The 19,547-nt window shown below is 54.0% G+C and overlaps 1 protein-coding gene across 1 annotated transcript in view; it reads right to left on the bottom strand.

Moving 5' to 3' along the window:
• Positions 1-2,964: 2,964 nt before the first annotated feature.
• PTPRN2 (protein tyrosine phosphatase receptor type N2) overlaps positions 2,965-19,547 on the bottom strand; it is a 248,121-nt gene continuing 231,538 nt past the window's right edge. The window contains exons 17-22 of the mRNA XM_087821303.1: positions 17,770-17,889; positions 16,641-16,807; positions 11,020-11,073; positions 8,278-8,342; positions 3,794-3,867; positions 2,965-3,036 (exon numbers count right to left, since the gene is read on the bottom strand). Coding sequence (XP_087677429.1) covers positions 2,965-3,036; positions 3,794-3,867; positions 8,278-8,342; positions 11,020-11,073; positions 16,641-16,807; positions 17,770-17,889 — 552 coding nt within the window. The remainder of the gene's footprint in view (positions 3,037-3,793; positions 3,868-8,277; positions 8,343-11,019; positions 11,074-16,640; positions 16,808-17,769; positions 17,890-19,547) is intronic.

The following is a 19,547-nucleotide window of genomic DNA, read 5'->3' as shown; positions in this document are numbered from 1 at the left end:
GAGGGGGTGTCCATTCTAGACCCACCCCGGGAGCCCTGGGCCCAGCCGGGGGACACGGGTTGGTGGAGCTCGGGCACAGCTTGTCTGGAGCCCGAGAGGAGTCCATGGCCCCACACGGTAAGAGGAACACCTGAAGGTGGGGTCCTGGAGACGCACCCAGAAATGTCCCCAGCATGTGCCAGGGCGGAAAAGGGGACAACGGGCCAGGCCATGTCCCCACTCAAGGACAGCAGACACGTAGCAAAGACAGGAGAAGTGGGGAGGCACCGGCTCTACGGGGAGAAGCTGAAGCTTTGGGGGTCCGGTGTTGTTCAGCTGGGGTGGGGGTCTGTCTGCATTCGTTCTGCTCTGCAAGTCCAGGTTGCCCCAAAGCCCAGGGGTTCCCGGTGCCCATGCTCCTGCTCCCAGGGGAGGATGCTGCTGAAATCGCGAAGCCTCCGCCCCGGGGCAGCCTCCCGGGTGTAAGCTGTGATGGAGGCCGGGGAGCGACGGCCTCTGGGCGGCTCATCAGCAGGGCCCACCTACAACGCCCCGTGTATGTCATGAAAACCTCCACGCAAAACCCCAAAGCAGCCCTGGCTGGTGCGGCTCCGTTGGTTGGGGCTTGTCCCAGGCACCGAGAGGGCACTGGTTCGAGTGCCGGGCAGGGCACACGCCCGGGTTGCAGGCCTCACCCCCAGCAGGGGCCGTGCAGGAGGCAGCTGATCGGTGTTTCTCTCTCCCTCTCCCCTCCTCTCTCTGAAAATCAATAAAAATATTTTTTAAAAAGTACAATCTGTCCAGCGTCCCTCCGTATCCATGGTGGGAGGGGCTCTACCTGACGCAGGTTTATCCCGAGCAGCTTTACCTCTGTGGTTCGCGCCCCCAGGGACGTCAGTGTCACCTGCACCAGTGACCACGTGGGAAGCAGAGCTTCGTGGCTGCTCCGGCAGGACCGTGGCAGGAAGCTACTTGGGGCGGGAGGGTCTCAGAGGCACTGAGCCAGCGAGTGTAACGGGTTGGGGAACGACCACCAGGGTTTTGACGGACAACCGGCCCCCAAATTCCTGGGCACTGTTCAGGAATTACTAAGTTTTTGGATAAGTCTGCTCCACTGACCCTCGTCTGCCTCTAGCAGCTGGAAAAAGTCGAGTGGTGCCCCCCCGGCCCCTGGTCAGGGCGCAAATGTCCCCAGCGTGCTCTCCTGTGAGCTGGAGGCGTGTCGGTGGCCCGTCCCCTGGCTCCCTGGGCCGGCCCTGTTCTGGTGGGACGACCGAGGGAGGAAGGACCCCTGCCCAGGCCCCCGGACACTCGGACACGGGATGTTTCCGCGGCCGGAAGCCCAGCCCAGGACGCAGACGGGTGGGAGGAGCCGCGCTCTCATCCCCAAATGAAGACCATTCAGATGTGAAATTGGAACTTTAATCTGGCAGAATTAAATATATTTATATACCTCACACCGCAGGGTTTCCTTTGCAACATAAGAGGTTAGAAATTACAAGCTGGTATATGCTTCCTATATTCAGATAAATTAGCTTCTATTAATTATTTAGATTTGCAGATAAAGAGAAACAGCTTTGGGGAAATGACAGGGATTTTACAGCACACAGGATGTCGTTTAAGACACAGACAGTGTTTTGGCATCTTTCCCCCCTTCAGCAGGTCACCTTCCTCAGCCTGCCCGCTTTGGGGGTGTCGCATCTATTCAGCATGGAGAGAAGGGTGCGCAGGGGGGAGAGGGGCCAGCGCTGTCCCTTTGGGCCCAACCCCAAATGACACCCGCAGCGCACGGAGCCCCCTTCTTAGGCGGGATCTTTCTGAGTTTAATGAGACAAATTCTTCTCTTTCCAGGGTGTGGGGTGGTCAGTCTGACGCTCGCAGGTCATTTTGACAAATCGGAACCACCTCTAGCTGCTCATGTCCACGTGACGTCAGACGGGTGGCCGACCTGAGTGACCGGGTCTGACACCCCACGAGGAGGCCCGGGGCCGTCTCTGCATTCCCACTTCTCCCCCAGTTGCTATGACCCCACTTAGCTGAAGAAAAATCATGGGCGTCCCTGCGTTTCCCTTTCCTAGGAGTGGGTGAAGCACCCGTGGTCTTCTCGGGATGCCAGCAGGGCCCAGGAGGCCTGAGACGGGCCACAGGCACATGTCGGGAACGTGAGCTCTCGGGGAGCCTCGCAGAGCGTGCCACGCCCGGACTGGTTCCCCTGATTTCTGTTTTCCTGCAGGAAAACTTTCATCTGTTTCTACAACGTGCAAATCCGCTTCTACAGTTAAAAATCTGTCCCAAGGTTGGGGCTCACCTGCAACCTCGCCAAGGTGACCTCTCACCATCGCCTGAGGTGGCTGGCCACCCCCCCCAGGGTGGGAAAGCATGTGCCCCCCCAGGATGCCCATCCTGGGGTGTGTGTGGAGGGTGCTGGGCGGTGAGCAGTGCTTGGGGGAGGGTGTCAGCAGCCCCCATAGGAGCAGAATGGAGGTGCTGCCACGATTTCATTATTGGTCCCAAAGCTGCTTCTGTCCATCTGACTCCCAGCTAAGCCGGTGGTTTCTCCCTGGGACGAGTCGTCCTAAGACAAATGGCAAATGTGTTTCTACGCCTGGCGGCCTCCCCTGGGCCCCTCCCCGTGGCTGATCCGACCCCAGGAGTTTCAGGTCACAGGCCGACTCCCAGGACCACACGGATGCGTGAGCCACGCAGTTGTAACACAATAGTGTTGGCAGTTGAGAATGCGAGTTGAGCTTTAAGGAAAAACTGAATTCTTTTTAAGACAGTGAAAATGGATGGACTGGTCGCCCCCCCGGAACTGGACATTCCCATAACCCTCTCATTATTATTTGATTGAGCAAAAATACACATTTTAACTGCTAAGCTGTAGTGACTATGGGGGTTTCGGGACCTATTACTAAGCAGTTACACTGAAGACACGTAATCGGTATCATGTCTCCCCACGAGGTTCGAGGCCGCCCGGGGCTCCGCTCACTGGGGGAGGGCCTTGAGGATGGCATTCACCTCCTCGGCCACGGCCGTCAGCGCAAACTCAAACTGCTCCTGCGGGGACAAGAGAGGGAGGCGTGAGTGACGTGGGCAGGGGGAAATGTTTTTCTGTTTGTTTTTTAGGTTTTTTTTTTTTTTCAAATCCTCACCAAGGGTATTTTTTCCACTGCTTTTCAGAAAGAGTGGAAGGGGGGAGAGAGAGAAACATCCACGTGAGACAGACACATGGACTGGTTGCCTCCCGCGTGCTCCCCAACTGGGGCCGGGGATGGAGCCTGCAACTGAGGTGCCCTTTGCAGGAATCAAACCCGGGACCCTTCAGTCCACAGGCCGATGCTCTAACCACTGAGCTACACCGGCCAAGATCATCACTTGAAGTTTTCTTTCCCATTGCTTTTCAGAGAGAGTGGAAGGGAGAGAGAGACACACACACATCGACTGGTTGCCTCCTGCAAGCACCCTGACCGGGGCCGGGGACGGAACCTGCAACCCAGGTACGTGCCCTTGGCTGGAATCGAACCCAGGGCCCTTCAGTGCGCAGGCCAACGCTCTAACCACTGAGCCACACCGGCTTAGGGTGGCAGAAGGACACTGTTCAGAAAAGGACAGGCGGGGCGGGGGGATTTCTGTGGACAGGAGAGGACCCTGCCACTCCTGGGGTTTCTGGTGGTGTTAGCCTCACGTCTGGCACAGAGAAGCTGCCGGCAGGGCAGGGAGCCGGCGAGACGGGCCGTGCCGCACAGTTCCCGGGTGGGGGAGACAGCCCCAGGGGGCCCGGCTCGTCCTACCCGTCCCAGGATAGGGGCAGTACCTTTGTCTGGACCATGCCTGGCCTCTGGTCCCTCAAGTGCTCCAGGGTGGCAGCGATATCGATCTCTTTAGCGCCTGCAAGAAACAAATGGGGCCGAATTCAGACACAAGACAATCCCCGAGCTGCCTCTCTCCTGTGCCATCGGGTCCCCTTCGGGCTAAGAGGCCACTTTAAGGTGCTGGTGCTGGTGCTGGTCCCCCAGCAGGCCCCACATTCACGCAGGAAGGCAAGGCCCGGGCTTCTGTACCTGGGAATCCGGGAACCTGGGCTGAGCAATGGTATCTGAAGCCTCTGTCGAAACTTACCAACGGCAGCCCATCGCCACCAGGTGATAAATTCGTGTTTTGAGGCATTTTAAAGAGTCTTTTAAATCCCAGAAAGTAGCACAGGGGCTTTAATTTTGATGGCATAGGATTTTTTTTTAACTAGAGAAATGAAAAATTAGCACCTCCATTTTAGCACTGACATTTACTTACTTACTTTTTGACCCTCACCTGAGGATACTTTTCCACTGATTATAGAGAGAGTGGAAAGGAGGGGGAGGGAGAGGAACATGGATGTGGGAGAGACACATGTCGGTTGCCTCCCGCACTCACCCAACCGGGGCTGGGGATCGAACCTGCAGCCCAGGTACGTGCCCTTGACCGGGAACCGAACCCAGGACCCTCTGGTGTGCGGGCCGACGCTCGAACCACTGAGCACCGCTGGCTGGGGCTCGGGAGCTGATTTTTACATTTTCATTCTTTTCAGTTGCCCCGTGTGGTAGTGGCTACAGCCCTGAGCAGGGCAGCTCTGGAGGAGTGTTGGGTGTAAACGCCGAGCCACACGGCAGTAAGAGGGGCGTCTGACCCCGTTACGGACAGGAGACGGTGAGTCGCGAGGTACCGGCGCAGTGACGGGCGGTGCTGCTGGGCGAGTCTGCTCTGTAATCTCTCAGTCCGCAAAGCTGGTCCCCATCCGATACTCTGATCTGCCGTTAAAAGTTAACGCCTGGCCCTGGCCAGTGTGGCTCAGTGGTTAGAGCATCGGCGCGAGCACCGAAGGGTCACGGGTTTGATTTTCGGTCAAGGGCACGTACCTGGGTTGCAGGTTTGACCCGGATCTGGGTCAAACAACAAAAAAAAAGTAAAACGTGGAATTAGTATACAGCCCGGTAATTCCACGGCTGGGTGGACCCCGAAAGAAACGCAAGCGGAAACCTAGGGAGGTTTGCTCAGCCACGCTCACCGCAGCCAAAAGGCGGAAGCCACCCAGGTGTCCATGACAGGTGAGGGGACAACATCGGGTCCCTCCACACAACGGAATCTGACCTTCCTTAAAGAGGACCCGTCCGTGGCCCTTCCGGCAGCACAGACGGGCCTTGAGGACATTAGGCTGAGTGAAATAAGCCAGGCCCCTAGGACGAGTCCTGCATGGTCCACTTGCACGAGGGAGCTACAGTCGTCAGACCTATTAGCACGTCTTATACAGGAGATGCTCGGGCCGTGGGGCCGTGGGGCCGTGGGGCCGTGGGGCCGTGGGGCTGGGCCAGAGCAGGTCTGATCACTGAGGTGGGACCGGGAAGCAGGACAGAGGGCCAGGCCGCCCACACCCCCACACCTGCTCACATCCCCAGGGCAGCACCACCTCCAGCAGCCTGAGCTTAAAAGGCAACTCCGGGCACACCTGCTGGGCGATTCACAGGTGATTCACACCCTGAAGTGAAATCACCGTCCCTGGGCCCTGCCAACAAAAGAAACGCCTCCCCAGGCGCACTTTGGCTTCTGGTACCAATGGCGGCGGTGGGGTGGGTGGCCCTGGGTGTGCGGAGGGCAGTGCCACCTGGGGTGACCCACAAACGTGATATTTGGGAAGCTCCACCATCCATTCCTTAAAAAACCCCAAACTGATGAAACAACAAAGGAAAACTCTGCATAAAGAGATGCCACTGACAAAAAGCTAAAAAGCGCAACCTTGGAAACCTCCCTGCTGCAGAGAGATTACTGCTTCACGTAGCTAAGTCTTTCCATGAGAGAGGAGCATGCAACCCAAACACTAATCCTGATGCAAAATATTAATGACGAGCCAGAAGCGTGTTTGCAGCCATGAAAAAAACGTGCCGAAGACGCTCCCAGGTTGGTGCCGATCTCCCTGCCACCAGCCCCGTGCGACTGACCAGACTGGACCGTGAGCCTATTTCCCCCTCATCGCCCACTTGCTAATAAACTAGACTTTTTTTCTCAAAGGCCCTAAAGGAGCTCGAGGCCTTAATCCCCGGGGGCTGTGTGAATGAGGGGCCGCCTGCTGGCCCAGCTGCACACTCTGAACGCTGGACCAGGGCCCTGAGCTGGGCTGGGTGCAGGAAGGCTTTGCAAAGACATTCTTTGGCCCGCACGCAATTCATTCCTTTTCAGAAAAGGAAATGGGAAGAAAGGGTTCGTGTCCGGGCGTTGGGCCTTTGATCACTGGATGAACGTGGGGTCCTCGGAGGGCCCCCAGCTTCTCAGGCCAGACAAAGGCGCCGGGCCGCAGTGGCCAGCCGAGCCTGGGCCAGAACAAAACCCCTGGCGGCAGCTCAGTGTGGCGGCCTGGGAAAGGCCCCCTCTCCTCGGAGGGGCCGCTCTGCCCTTTGATCTCCCCTGAGACCGGGGCTGCCCGGGTCAGGGGATTTGACACTGCAGGCCCCGGGCTGAGGGGAGCAGGTCAAGAACAGAATGGGGGTGAGGGACCTCAGGAGAGGCCCGGGGACTGTCCTCTCAGGCCAGTTCTGCATGGCTGGGCTGGCACTGTGCATGCAGTCCACACGTGCAGGGGAATCTGACAGTGCAGGGACCTGAGCCAGCACCGTGAGGACAATGGTCAGCCGCCCTGAGGGTGCTTCTCTGTGCAGCAGACCTGCGCCCCTAAAATACAGGCTCTATCCCACCCACTGGGTAAACGCCAGGGCGGACCCACAAATACTGAGATGCTGCCAGCCGAGTCCCACTGTGGGCACCTTCCCTCAGACGTGGCCGTGTGCCCAGCGGGTTCCCATGTCCCCTGTCTGACAAACAGGCAGCATCTCCAACAGACCAGCTGACTGTCTTTGGAAGTAGCTGGTGTAACAGAAGGCAAATACTTGTGTGAGGCGACGGAGCAGGGAGGGTGGATGGTAAGGGAAGAAATACGATTTCCACTGAGAGCTCAGAGTCCCAGTTCTGCAAATTCCCGATGAAAAGATGTGTGTGATGAGATTTGGTGGCATCAGTGGACAGGGAACAACCAACCTTCCACTAAAAATGTTGGATTTTTTATGATCTAAAATAAAAAAATCTGGTAAAAGCAGGATCAGAGCTTATGCATCTGTGCTGGTTGTTTCTTTGTTTGCTGGTCGCCAGCACTAAGCTCACTCAGGGCTCAAAGTAAACCTACCATTCCCCCCAGTGGGAGGGCAGAGCTCTGGGCAGAGGTCGTAGGGTACTGGGCAACTACTCAAGCTCTCCCGTCTTAGGTGGAAAATGGGCTATGATTTCATCTTCATGCATCTGTATCTTTGGGCTAAAGATTTTTTTTTTAAGGCAGAAAAAAATGGAGTAAGGAAAATGCCTATTTTAGAGTTGCTGGTGCTCCTGTGAAAATGTGTAGAAACTCATTTCTGTCATTAGAATCTGGGCAAAAGACAATGTTCTGGGAGGCGGGAGGCTCAACAGAACATACATGTGCATGTGTGAGTGCATGTGTGCGTGTGTGCACGTGTTGAGAAAGAATGGTTTATTCACAGGCAAAAAGACACCATAGTGTGTCACCATCTCAGTGTTTTTTTCCCAAGTTGCCTGGGATGCTGACCGTGTCATGACAGTGTCTTCCAGATACGTTTGGGAAATGCTGGGTCAGAGAATCTAGACAAGCCTCCCTCCCCCACAGGACCCGTGAGTCTCTGTGCAAAGGCACGGGGTCATCTGAGAGGCGTGCCCAGTAGTCCCCTTTCCCACTGGTACCATGAATCTGGTCCCTAAGGAGACACCCACTGTTTGTCCAGGGCACACTGGGAGAGACGCAGGGCACATGCCCTCGCTGAGAAGGAAACAGGTATGCAAAGCTTCATGGGAGATAAGGTGGCTGAGTGGGACAACCTTGCCACCAGGGGTCTTGGGTGACTCTAGTGTTCCTGCAAATACAGTTCATAACAGGGAAGGTTTAGGCAACACACGTTAGGGGTGCTCTGGACTGCTTTAGGGCCGAGAGACCCAAGGCCTCCTGTCTGTGGTCCCGACATCGCACAGTGTGTCAGGCGAGTGCTTCTCCAGCGGCCACTGTGCGCCAAGCCCGGCGCTCACACTACGGACGCCGGGAACAAAGGAGGGAGCTCAGGAACCGGCGTGCTTGCTGCAAACAGCTTTCACACCACTCAGAACAGGGACAACGGCTAATTTCTCCGAGGCCTCTGTGAGCACGGCTCCAGGTTGCCATAGCAACGCCATCCCAGGCTCCGCGCACAACAAAGCGGCAGCTCGCTCGTGCCTCACCTTTGGCCATCCTGTTGAGAACCATGTCGATCAGGATGTAGGTGCCGCTCCTGCCTGCGCCGTCGCTGTCAACAGAAGGAGAGAGGTGAGAACAGGCCGGCCTCGGTCACCCCACGCAGCCGGCCAAGGCAGCGCACTTCCTCTGTGTCTCGGGGCTCGCGGGGGAGCGCGGCTGTGGGTGAGAGAAAGGGGAAACGGGGGGAATCACGGGTGGGAGTGGGGAGGAGGAGGAGGAAGAAGAGGAAGTGGAGGAGGAAGAGGAAGTGGAGGAGGAAGAGGAGGAGGAAGAGGAACTGAAAGAGGGGGAGGAAGAGGAAGAGCAGGAAGAGGAGGAAGTGGAGGAGAAGAAGTAGAGGAAGAGGAAGTGGAGGAGGAAGAGAAAGTAGAGGAGGAAGAGGAAGTGGAGGAAGTAGAAGAGGAGGAGGAAGTGGAAGAGGAGGAAGAGGAGGAAGCGGAAGTGGAGGAGGGGGAGGGAGGAAGTGGAGGAGGAAGAGGAGGAGGAAGAGGAACTGAAAGGGGGAGGAAGAGGAAGTGGAGGAGGAAGTGAAGGGAGGAAGAGGAAGTGGAGGAGGAAGAGGAAGTAGAGGAGGGAAAGGAGGAGGAAGTGGAGGAGGAAGTGGAGGAGGAAGAGGAACTGAAAGGGGAGAAAGAGGAAGTGGAAGAGGAGGAAGTAGAGGAGGAAGAGGAACTGAAAGGGGAGAAAGAGGAAGTGGAAGAGGAGGAAGTAGAGGAGGAAGTGGAGGAGGAAGAGGAACTGAAAGAGGGGAGGAAGAGAAAGCAGAGGAGGAAGAAGTGGAGGAAGAGGGGGAGGAAGGGGAAGAGGAGGAGGAGGAAGGGACCAGGAAGCCTTGAGCCCGGCAGTGTGGGGCTTGGCCAATGGGCCTGCGCAGGTTTGTCCCTTTCTTCCTCTATCCCCTCTGACCACAGACGTAGATGCTGCCACAGGAGAGTGAACAGGGAGACTTCTGGCTGCGTCGGCGTTGAGGGCGTCCGGTTCGCAGCGTCTGCACCGTGCTCTGTGAGGCCCATAACCTTGTGGCAGGTACGTGGGGCCTGGGCGTCCATATGAGTGGCGGGGCGGGGGGGGGGGGCGCTACCTACACAGGACCCGCTGCTCTCGGCAGAGGGCAGACATGTCCCTGGTCCCTCCGGCAGCACTTCCTCTCATCTCCTCACCCCCGCTGCCATCGGACTGTCTACCACCTGGGCCAGGTGAACATGTCTGAATGGGGCCTCGACAACAGCACGTGGAGAAAACGAGATTCCCTTTCTGGAGACAGGAAGCCCAGCGTCACCCTTTCCTATAAGACCATTTCTGTCCCCACACGACGTGTCCCCGAGAGGTGTTCCCACCAGTGAGCTGCTTCCAACGGAGGGTTTACATTTATACTCCTGGTAAGACCAATGGTGACTTCGGGAAAAAATGGATGTTCCCATTGCAAGGCCTGAGGAATTACGTGGCTAAAGGAGAAACCACGTTTTCAGTGTCGGGTTAGAATGGCAGCTGGTGATCCTGAGAGTCGCTGGTGTGCCCGTAGATGTTCTTTTATCATCAAGACTCACTGTGTTTGGCTTTGACATGTTTTCTCAAACAAATGGTTGAAAACGTTGCTGCTGGAGGACTATTGTTCACACTATACTCCCCCACCCCACCTGTACCGCGTGGCTGGGGGCGCGGCAGAGCTGGCCTCTGTCTGATCCTCCTGTGGGACCAGGGGCCAGGGGCCAGGGACTTCTCGTCTATGCAAACTTCTCTTCACACGAGTGTTTCGAGATCTACCACAGAACCTTCCAACTAACTGCTCCCTGTCTCAGGGCACTTGTGGGTAAAAATGGCCTGTTCTAGTCTCTCAAGAAACCAAACCGTCTCTGTTCTCTCCCTCTTCTCATAGACTCACAGAGCCACACAGACACAGACAGAAACACAGACACAGACTCACAAACAGACATACATAGAGACATACAGACACACACACACACACACACAGAGACACAGGTATGCACAGAGACACACACACACACAGACACAGGTATGCACAGAGACACACACACAGACACACACTTCTTGACTGAGTCGACAGGCTTGGTGTTTGGCGTTTGGAGACATGTCTCCCAGGTAGAAAGGAAACTACCAGCCACTCTAGGGAATGGATGTGGTTCTTCACCAAGGCAGGTGCTCTCAGGCCTCACGGGGGGTCTGCTGTGCGTGGCTGTTCTCACTGGCCTGAATGTGGCCACCATGAGGGCACGAGCCTTGTATTTCCACCCAAAGGCCCAGACGCACACAGTGAGCAGAAGCGGTCACTCCTCGTATAATCACAGGTCCTGTCCTGCTCACAACCGGACCGAGTGTTTCTCACCATCTGCGCCGGGTCCCAACCTTGGCGGAGACAGCTCAACAGATTGAAAATACCGCCTCCCAGTGTCTGTGCGGTGGCTCCACGGGGGCTTAAGAAAAACCAGGGTGGCAGACACGAGCATGTGGAGACAGATTGGAGTACCCCGCACAGCGGCTTGCCAGAAAGAACATGGGCCACGTGCAGGTGCCACGGGTACCGTGAGGTAAATACAGGACTTTGTTTAGTTAAGTGGCTGGAAATTTCAGTTTATATCTTTGGTCTCCTTTATAAGCACTGGTTTGGTGTGATTATGAAGCCACTAGGAAGGTCGACTTCTGTCTTTAATTGCATTGTTTTTGGAGGTAGCGAACTCTCGTTAACCCACGTGAAAAGTTGTACTTGCCTGCAGTGGACAATTATTGGACAAGAGCGGCCTTTGTAGCACTTGTTTACTTTTCTGAAATAAAAAGAGACACAGAAATTACGGTTACGCACGACAACATCTCTGCCGTGTTATCCAAAACCACCAATAAACCAAAGCAAATACACCGTAGCTTGGACATCCTTTGGTGACAGCCTGTTTTGACAAAGAAAATCAAGATTACACACACATTTTCAGAGGTGTCTCTTTCTTTTCAATATTCAGTTGTTAAGCACAACTTTAAAAACAATTCTTGCACTTTCACAATTTCTCTTTTCCCTTCACAGGTGTAAACTCAAGGCCTTAGGTCAACGGGCCATCAACTCGCCTCCAGGCCCCTTTCTCTTGTTCCTACAGTTAATTTCACTTTTTTTTGGTTGTGATATGAGTGTCCAGATTCTTTACTGAATTTTTTGAGTTTTACAGTATATGCTCATAGTTTCTTACAATCTAGACATCATGTTGGAATGCAATATTATTATTTTCTCTCCCAACAGTACCTTACGCAGATGCTTTCTGATATGTGGGTTTTCAGAGGTTATCTAAATACGAGACCTCAATTGTATTCAGGACAAGTCTTCCCGTTTTTATAAACTTGGGGATGTTCAGAAACAACTTCACTGTGCAGATTTTAGGTCAAAATTTGTGAAAATCAACCATAAGCATCAATTAAGATTTTGTAACTACATCAAAACAGAGGCTCATCTGAAATTCACTGTACAAACTCCACAATCTATGTCGGTGAAACAAGTCAACCTGTGCAAGAATCACATGAGAATTCTCAGCAAAATGGTTCTGAATTCAGAAGAGGCCGCTCTGGCTATTGGAAGGAAAGGGGTGAGGGGGTGTCTGAAATGTGCCTCAGGAGACGGGAGGCCAAAGGGGAAAAAGGACAACAGGCCAGGATCTTGTCCCTCGGCCCAGAAACGGGAAAGTATCACGTTTCTTTGCAAAGGCTTGTCTGCTCGGTGCGATTGGGTGTCGTCCGTGCACCGAAAGGTCGTCAGTTTGATTCCTGGTCGGGCACTTGCCCTGATTGCAGGCTCCATCCCCAGTAGGGGGTGTGCAGGAGGCAACAATCAATGTTTCTCTCTCTCTCCCTCTACCTTCCTTTCTCTCTAAAATCAATAAAAAAATTTCAACCGCCTGGCTGCTCAACCACATGACATCGTGCAGCCCGAGCATCAGTGCTTTTTCCTTCTTCTATGGAGTGAGCAGGTGGGGTGTTTCTCAGGTGAGGCCCCAGCCCCTGGACAGACAAGATGTGCCCTGCACAGGCCACATGCCCCGCATAGGCCCCCTCTGGGACCGGGCTGCTCACCTCTGAAGACACGCAGCGTTTAAAGCCTGCAGGCCACCCAAAGGAGGATTAAAAATGAGGAGACTCTGGAATGTGGGTGAACAAGCTGCCCAGTGTCCCCGTGGCCCCGTCCGCATGCCTGCAGAGCCCTCCTTGCTTTTGGAGTACACTGCAACCTTATGTCTGGGGGGAACGGTGGGGAAGTCAAGGTGAACCCATTAAAATCCATGGCACGTGTAAGCCGGAGGCCTTAAAGGCTCTTGGCCCTTTGAGAATAAAGCAGGTTGGAAGAAAGATCCGTTCACTTCTCCTAAAACCTCCCATTCTTGACTCGGGATGTAAGGGCAACGTGAGCATCATCTCCAACAAAACAGATGCCAGACTATAAGCACATGCGTGCGCGCGCACACATGCAATGTGTGCATGTTTGTGCACACATGTGCTCACACGTGCGCATTTGTGCACATGCGCTCACACGCTCATGTGCATGTTTGTGTACACGTGCATGCTTGCACACATGTGCACAAGTGTGTATGCCTGTGCACACACGCGCCGGTGCATGCTTATGCAGACGCATGTGTGTATGCACGTGTGCATTTGTGTACATGTCTATGCACATGCATGTGTATATGCGCACACATGCGCTCTCCATGGTCCTGTGCACATTTGTGCGTGTGCTGGTACATGTGTGCATGTTTATGTACATGCGTTTGTGCATGTGCATGCATACACATGTGTGCATGTTTGTACATGTGCACATATTTGTGCGGGGCTTGTGTGCATGTTGTGCATTTGTGCTCACGTGTATGTTTATTCACGTGTGTGCATGTTTGTGCACCATGCTCATGTCCATTTGTGCATGTGCATACACACTGTGCTTGTGTGCGTGTGCAGGATCGAGCAGGCTCACTGGTCAGACCAGAGCTAGGGCGGCACTATTTCTACAAGCCTGTCACTTTCAAACAGAAGATTTTACTGGAAATTTCCTGGTTGCTGGCTCTTCCAACGTGACCTGGCTCAGCTGTGCACCTCCACCTTTCTGCTCAGCAGCCCAGCCTCATTTGCAAGGACTAAACTCAACTTTTCCATTTTCACATACTGGCCAGTCACCAGGTCTTGGTCATTCTTTCTGATGGGACCAAGCACAAAACATGAACATTAAAAAAAGGAGTAAACATAACCAGATGCCCTTCCTTAAACTGGTGGTTTCAGAAAACATGGACGTAGGGCATTGTTGGGACACAGTCCCTCACGGCTGGTCAGTATGTCTGGCAAATGCAGCAAGAATAGCCTCCCTGGCTGCCACGGCTCAACATGCTGCTCCATCCCTGCCTTGCCCATCCACGCCAGCCCCGGCCCACGCTAAACCTATTTGCAAAGAGCCAGGAGACACCAGGGCAAATGCAAGGTGCTGCTACGGTTTAGGATTTTATTTACAGAGTGCTCGGTTTGTTACAGAGTAAAACACCAACACACAGAGGCAATGGCATCACACAGTCAACAGAAGCGTTCATCCGGTCGGCCCGAGATGGAGGCGGGTTATTTGTGAGGACGAGCAAGGCGCGGCTGTGTCGGTTTACGCTATTAGAACAAACGGTCAGTAAGCAGAGGCCGCGCACACGGAGAGACACAGGAGGGCTTCGCGGAGGAAGAAGGGTTAGTGATACAAACCAACCCTCGGGTCACTGGGCGGCAAGGAGCAGCAAGCAAGGTCAGAGGTCGTTAGAGGCTCAGAAAGGGATCCCCACACTGTCCCCTGCAGTAAAGTCACAGTTTCCAATGATCACTTTTGTGACTATGCAACTGGGCTCATATTACTAGCTGCAACGTCACAAAAATGACACCGGCCACCGCTAATTAGCTGGCAAAAGTAAGGGTTTGTCCAGTTTTAGAGTGAGCAGCGTTAGCGAGCGCCATGGCACACAGGAAGAAGTGAGCGGATCGGAGAGACAGAGAGAGGTTTTCAGAGCCAGGCCCTCGCGTGCGGTGCTAACGGTCCCTGGGCTGAGCAGCTTCTCTTTAAAGGGCAAATGGGCTCCCTCTGGGCTCCAGAGCTATTTAGCGACACATCTTGGTGCCTGACGCGCACACGGGCGGGAGGTGTTCATGGGAAGGTGACACCTCCGTCGTGTGAGAGTGACCAGTGTCCCCAGAAGCAGCCTCGCCTTCCCGAGAGTGAGATCATTCACACCCGTTGTCGGGTTCCTACGGGAACGGGACCTCGCTGACAAGGAGGCCGGCAGGGGACGCTTTCCGTCCTAATGACACTTCAAAACTGGGCCTGGGGGTTCGTGTTCCCTTCAAAGTAACAAAATCCTTCTCGAGTCCGATCTCCTAACGCTAGAGGAAGGGAATTTGGAGAATCCAATCTTTCAGCGTTTCTTCCTGATGGATTCTAAGTGCGGACGGTGGGCTGTGTGTTGTTAATTCCGTATGTGGACATGGATATAGAAATGTGTCCATATGCACATAGGAGCAACCACGGGTGAGCACGAAGACCCAGGGTGATGCGAGCTCCCTTCTCTGTAGCTACATCCACCTGCCAGCAATGTCCAGTGTTTGAAGACCCCCTGGGTAAGATTTCTGGACAGCAGGTCTTTAGACATAAGTCTGTGTTAAGGAAATGCCTGGGACGGCAGGGGGTCAGGAAGGAACGCTGCACAGCCACGGCGTCAGGGTGCGTCCGGGATTCGACGCGTCCCCGCCTCTTCCGGAGAGGACCTGGGAGGGACGGGTCACTCTCCGTGACACCAGATGCATGCCTCCCCTGCGGCTCTTTCACAGGCTATGAGGTCCAAAGAGCTATTCACGGGAGGAAATCCGTTTGTTTTTCAAAGTGGACTCAAAGGCGAGAGAAGCAGTATCATCAGAACCTGAGAATCTGTTAAAACGCGAATCAGGAAATCCGGACGTGTAGCCCGTAGGCTGGGGAGCTGCGCAGACACCGCCCGCCCCTCCGCCCGTGTGAGGCGCTGGGTCACGTGCCTGTGCCCACGCCCTCGAACGCCTGCTCCGGACGGTCATCTGACCTCCTCACTAGGCCGGTCCCGGCGGCTGCGTGTAAGAGGTTCTGTAAAACTTAGACTCGGCGGTCGATGCTGCTCAGCCTTACTCTCTGTAGTTAGTGATTTAAATTCTCGTCATCGAATCTGATGCACAAGGAACTTTTGTCTTAAATTTTGCTTTTTTTTTTTTTTTTGCATGGTCAGTATCTTCCCACGAGATGGACACAGTCTAGCGTTCATCCCAACGGCCCGATACACACACTTTAAAGCCAGACGGCCCACGGGGTGACTGGAGCGTGAGCATGAGACTGGACGTTTTTCGACCGTTAGTTTCAAAACTGCACTAAAAATACATATAGTCATGTGCTGACTAGACCCAGGCGCTCGGGCAAGATGGTCCACGTTAGAATCTGGGCCTTTGCTTGCTCGTCAAGTCTCCTCATCAGATCTAACCAGACAAGTATCTAAACTAAAAATCTGGTTGTTATTCATCAACATCCTGTGAAATAGGCTAGGACCCTGAGTCACTTGGAAAGTTATTTAAAAAAAAAAAATAAAAATGTCACCCTGGCCAGTGTGGCTCAGTGGTTAGAGTGTCGGCCTGCACACCAAGGGTCTCGGGTTCGATTCCCAGTCAAGGGCAGGTACCTGGGTTGCAGGTTCGCTCCCGTCCCCGGTTGGGGTGCGTGCGGGAGGCAACCAATCGGTGTCTCTCTCACATCCATGTTCCTCTCCCCCTCTCTCTCTCTCCCTTCCTCTCTCTCTGAAAAGCAACAGAAAAAGTCTCCCCAGGTAAGGAGTAACACAAAAATTAAAAAAGAAAGTGTGTCTAAAAAAAGAGAGAGAATGAACGAAGTCCAGCACAGGGAACAGAGTCAATAATATTGCAGCAACTGCGGATGGTGCCAGGCGGGTGCTAGACTTATCGGGAGGGCTGATTTGTAAATTATATAATCGTCTAACCACGATGTGTACACCTGCAACTAGTATAAAATCAAACTGAACGGCAACTGTAAGTGAAAAAAAACCCAGAATGACGATTTTTCTACAGTTCTAAGATACCGATTCTCCCCTCGTTTTAACATCTTTAAAACTAAAAAACTTCCGGTAATTCATACGTAGTGACTATAATTTCCCTCCTCTCCAGTCCCCTTGCCTCTGTAAAACATACTTATAATCTGTACATGTAAACAGAGGGTCCCCCTCACAGCGGGCGGCATCCCAGGCCCGGGGGACCGGCCCCCTCCTGTCTGTGTCGCACTGAACGCACTACCCTGCGGGCGCGCCCTTGGTCCTACCTGCGGAAATCCAGGAGGGACCTCGTGGAGGACGGCACTCCCTGGTCATACCAGCTCAGGAAGTGGAACTGGGTCACTGTGCGCGTCTCGTTGGTTTGAAGGTTTTTCAGGTAAAAGCTCCTCACGAGGAAGTCCTCACACCAGATGTGCTCGGAGACCAGGTTCACCTGGGGAGGGGACAGGGGGAGAGGGGACAGACAGGCAGGCGTCGGCGACACGAAGGCCACACGGTTCACATCGCACAAGGGTGGACCGCTGGCTTAAAGGCCCCTCCCACCTTCTCAGTTTAACAGGGTTCGTACAAAAGGTAACTTTTTTGTTCGTTTTTAATGTCCTATAGGGTCATAATACTCGAATAATTAGAAAGATGGTTTACAATCCAAAACCATTCCAGTGTCTTTGTCTTTTGTATTTTAGGCCATATAAACCTTCCAGAAAAATCACCAGAGAGGAAAACCACTTTTGAACAGAAAGACCAGTGGGTTCCACGCTAGCTTACGTTTCGTGGACGTGGAAAGAGGAGCAGGAGGCCTCACAGACACACCATGGCCTGGGCGCTGGCCCTTCTTGGGTGGAAGCCCATTGGTGACCCAGGGTCCATGACTATGTGACTCAGGATTGATCTTTAAGCTTCTAATGTGGTTCCCACCTTGGGACATGAGCATTCTGACCAATTCTAATGCAAAGCAGAGCCAAAGGATGGTTCTTATTTAACTGTCCAAGTTTACCAGCTTCATCTTGGATGTAGATAGAAAATCCAGAAAGAGCGATATGCTCACCAGCAGGTTCCCCTCAAATAAAAAGATCCACAGGGTGGCAGGTGGGGTCAGTAAACAGTGAGAGCAGGGGCAGGCTCTGTCTAGAAACTGAGCCCCTACCTGGCCTCCTCTCAGGGCCTGCCTGAGCGGACCACCTGCGAGGCTGTCATTTCGTCCTTTCTGCCTGCATTTGGGTTCATAAAACTTTAAACATGAGAAGCATGCCACTGACGCCAGGGTCCGGATTCTAGCAGGGTAGACAGTCAGAGGCCTGGGTGCTGACCACAGGACCCAGGGGACACCCGGCCCACTAGCTAGCTCCTGTAGGGACCCGGCCGCACAGCGTGGCTTCAGGGGCTGTGGCCCAGTACCTCGTAGACGTGGTAGAGGTTGGAGCCTTCGTCGGGCCAGTAATGGCAGCACTGCCGGACACCGTTCTCTGACAGGGGGGTCAGCATGACGATGACCACGCAGCCGCTCTCCCACACCATCTGCAGCGAGAAGGGCCGTGGCCGTGCGTGACTAGTGGGTCACCCACAGACACGTCCGCGTTTACTGCAGTCCCAGGACACCGAGTCACTGTCATCAGACACCTGCTCTGTACTTCCCAGCTCTGAGCACCTCGCCCAGGCGTGTGTGTTCCATGAAATATTAAAAGAATCTGGTGAATCTGTGCCTTTGAAACCTTCTCAGTTCTTGTTCAGCAATCGGACACCCCAGTTTTTCTCTGCAAAGGAAACTTTCCACAAAGACACACAAAACAGACCCGGCATCCACGTCCCATTCTGGCTGACATAGGCAGGAGGGAATGACACTCTCCCTGCTGCGCCAACTCGGTCAGGTGCCACGCCCGTGCCACGCCAACTCGGTCAGGTGACATGCACGTGCCACGCCAACTCGGTCAGGTGACATGCACGTGCCACGCCAACTCGGTCAGGTGCCACGCCCGTGCCACGCCAACTCGGTCAGGTGCCACGCCCGTGCCACGCCAACTCGGTCAGGTGACATGCACGTGCCACGCCAACTCGGTCAGGTGACATGCACGTGCCACGCCAACTCGGTCAGGTGACATGCACGTGCCATGCCAACTCGGTCAGGTGCCACGCCCGTGCCACGCCAACTCGGTCAGGTGACATGCACGTGCCACGCCAACTCGGTCAGGTGACATGCATGTGCCACGCCAACTCGGTCAGGTGCCATGCCCGTGCCACGCCAACTCGGTCAGGTGCCATGCCCGTGCCACGCCAACTCAGTCAGGTGACATGCACGTGCCACGCCAACTCGGTCAGGTGACATGCACGTGCCACGCCAACTCGGTCAGGTGCCACGCCCGTGCCACGCCAACTCGGTCAGGTGACATGCTCATTTTTCAGGGTTGTCATCATTCTGTGTGACGCAAGAGACAAATGCCATGATGCTTTAGAAAAAGCATTAGGGAAAGCCACGTTTCACCACGGGAATTTCACAGACTCATCCCAAAATGCAGCAAAGCTACTCCAGCGGAAACACACTCAAAACTGATTTAATAATTCATAATGGCCACATTCAAGACAACTCCGAGATCCAGCAACCACATAAACACACATGAAATGTGGCAAAAATGCCAAAGACATGAAAACCCTCGAACTCGTCTCTCAGGGCTGGGCTGGGAGCCTGAGCTCTGTGACTTGAGCAGAAAAGGACACTCCTGGCTGAACAGGGTCCTTTGGGTGCCTGGACTGTATCAGCATCTAAGTCATGGCAAGGGGGGCCTGCTGTCCCTGCAGGGGCACGTGCAGCTCACAGAAACACTGACAAGCAACTGCACTCGGATGTAAATTGAGCAAGAGAGCGTCTGCTTCTTTTAAACACCCACATAACTATCCAATTAAGATCTTGTTATTTAAAACATCCACATGTCTCAAATATAAAATGCTTTCTCTTTATAGTTCATGCTATTAAACCCCTCCCTTTAAATTATAATTTAAAAATCAGACACCGCACAACACTTTCCCCCTTTAATATTGATTTATGGTCCCACGTGACAGAGATCGTCAATACTCCTGGGCACCTCGCCGAATATCGTTTATAGTGGAGTTTAATGGAACCCGCTGACGTGTTTACGAAAGAGTCCACAAATAAATGTGAATTATGCTCCAGCCCACACACT

This window comes from Miniopterus natalensis, chromosome 10 (genome assembly GCF_054644295.1).
Source record: "Miniopterus natalensis isolate mMinNat1 chromosome 10, mMinNat1.hap1, whole genome shotgun sequence".
NCBI lineage: Eukaryota > Metazoa > Chordata > Mammalia > Chiroptera > Miniopteridae > Miniopterus > Miniopterus natalensis.
The sequence above is the reverse complement of the archived record's forward strand: the minus strand, read 5'-3'. Positions and strand labels throughout refer to the sequence as shown.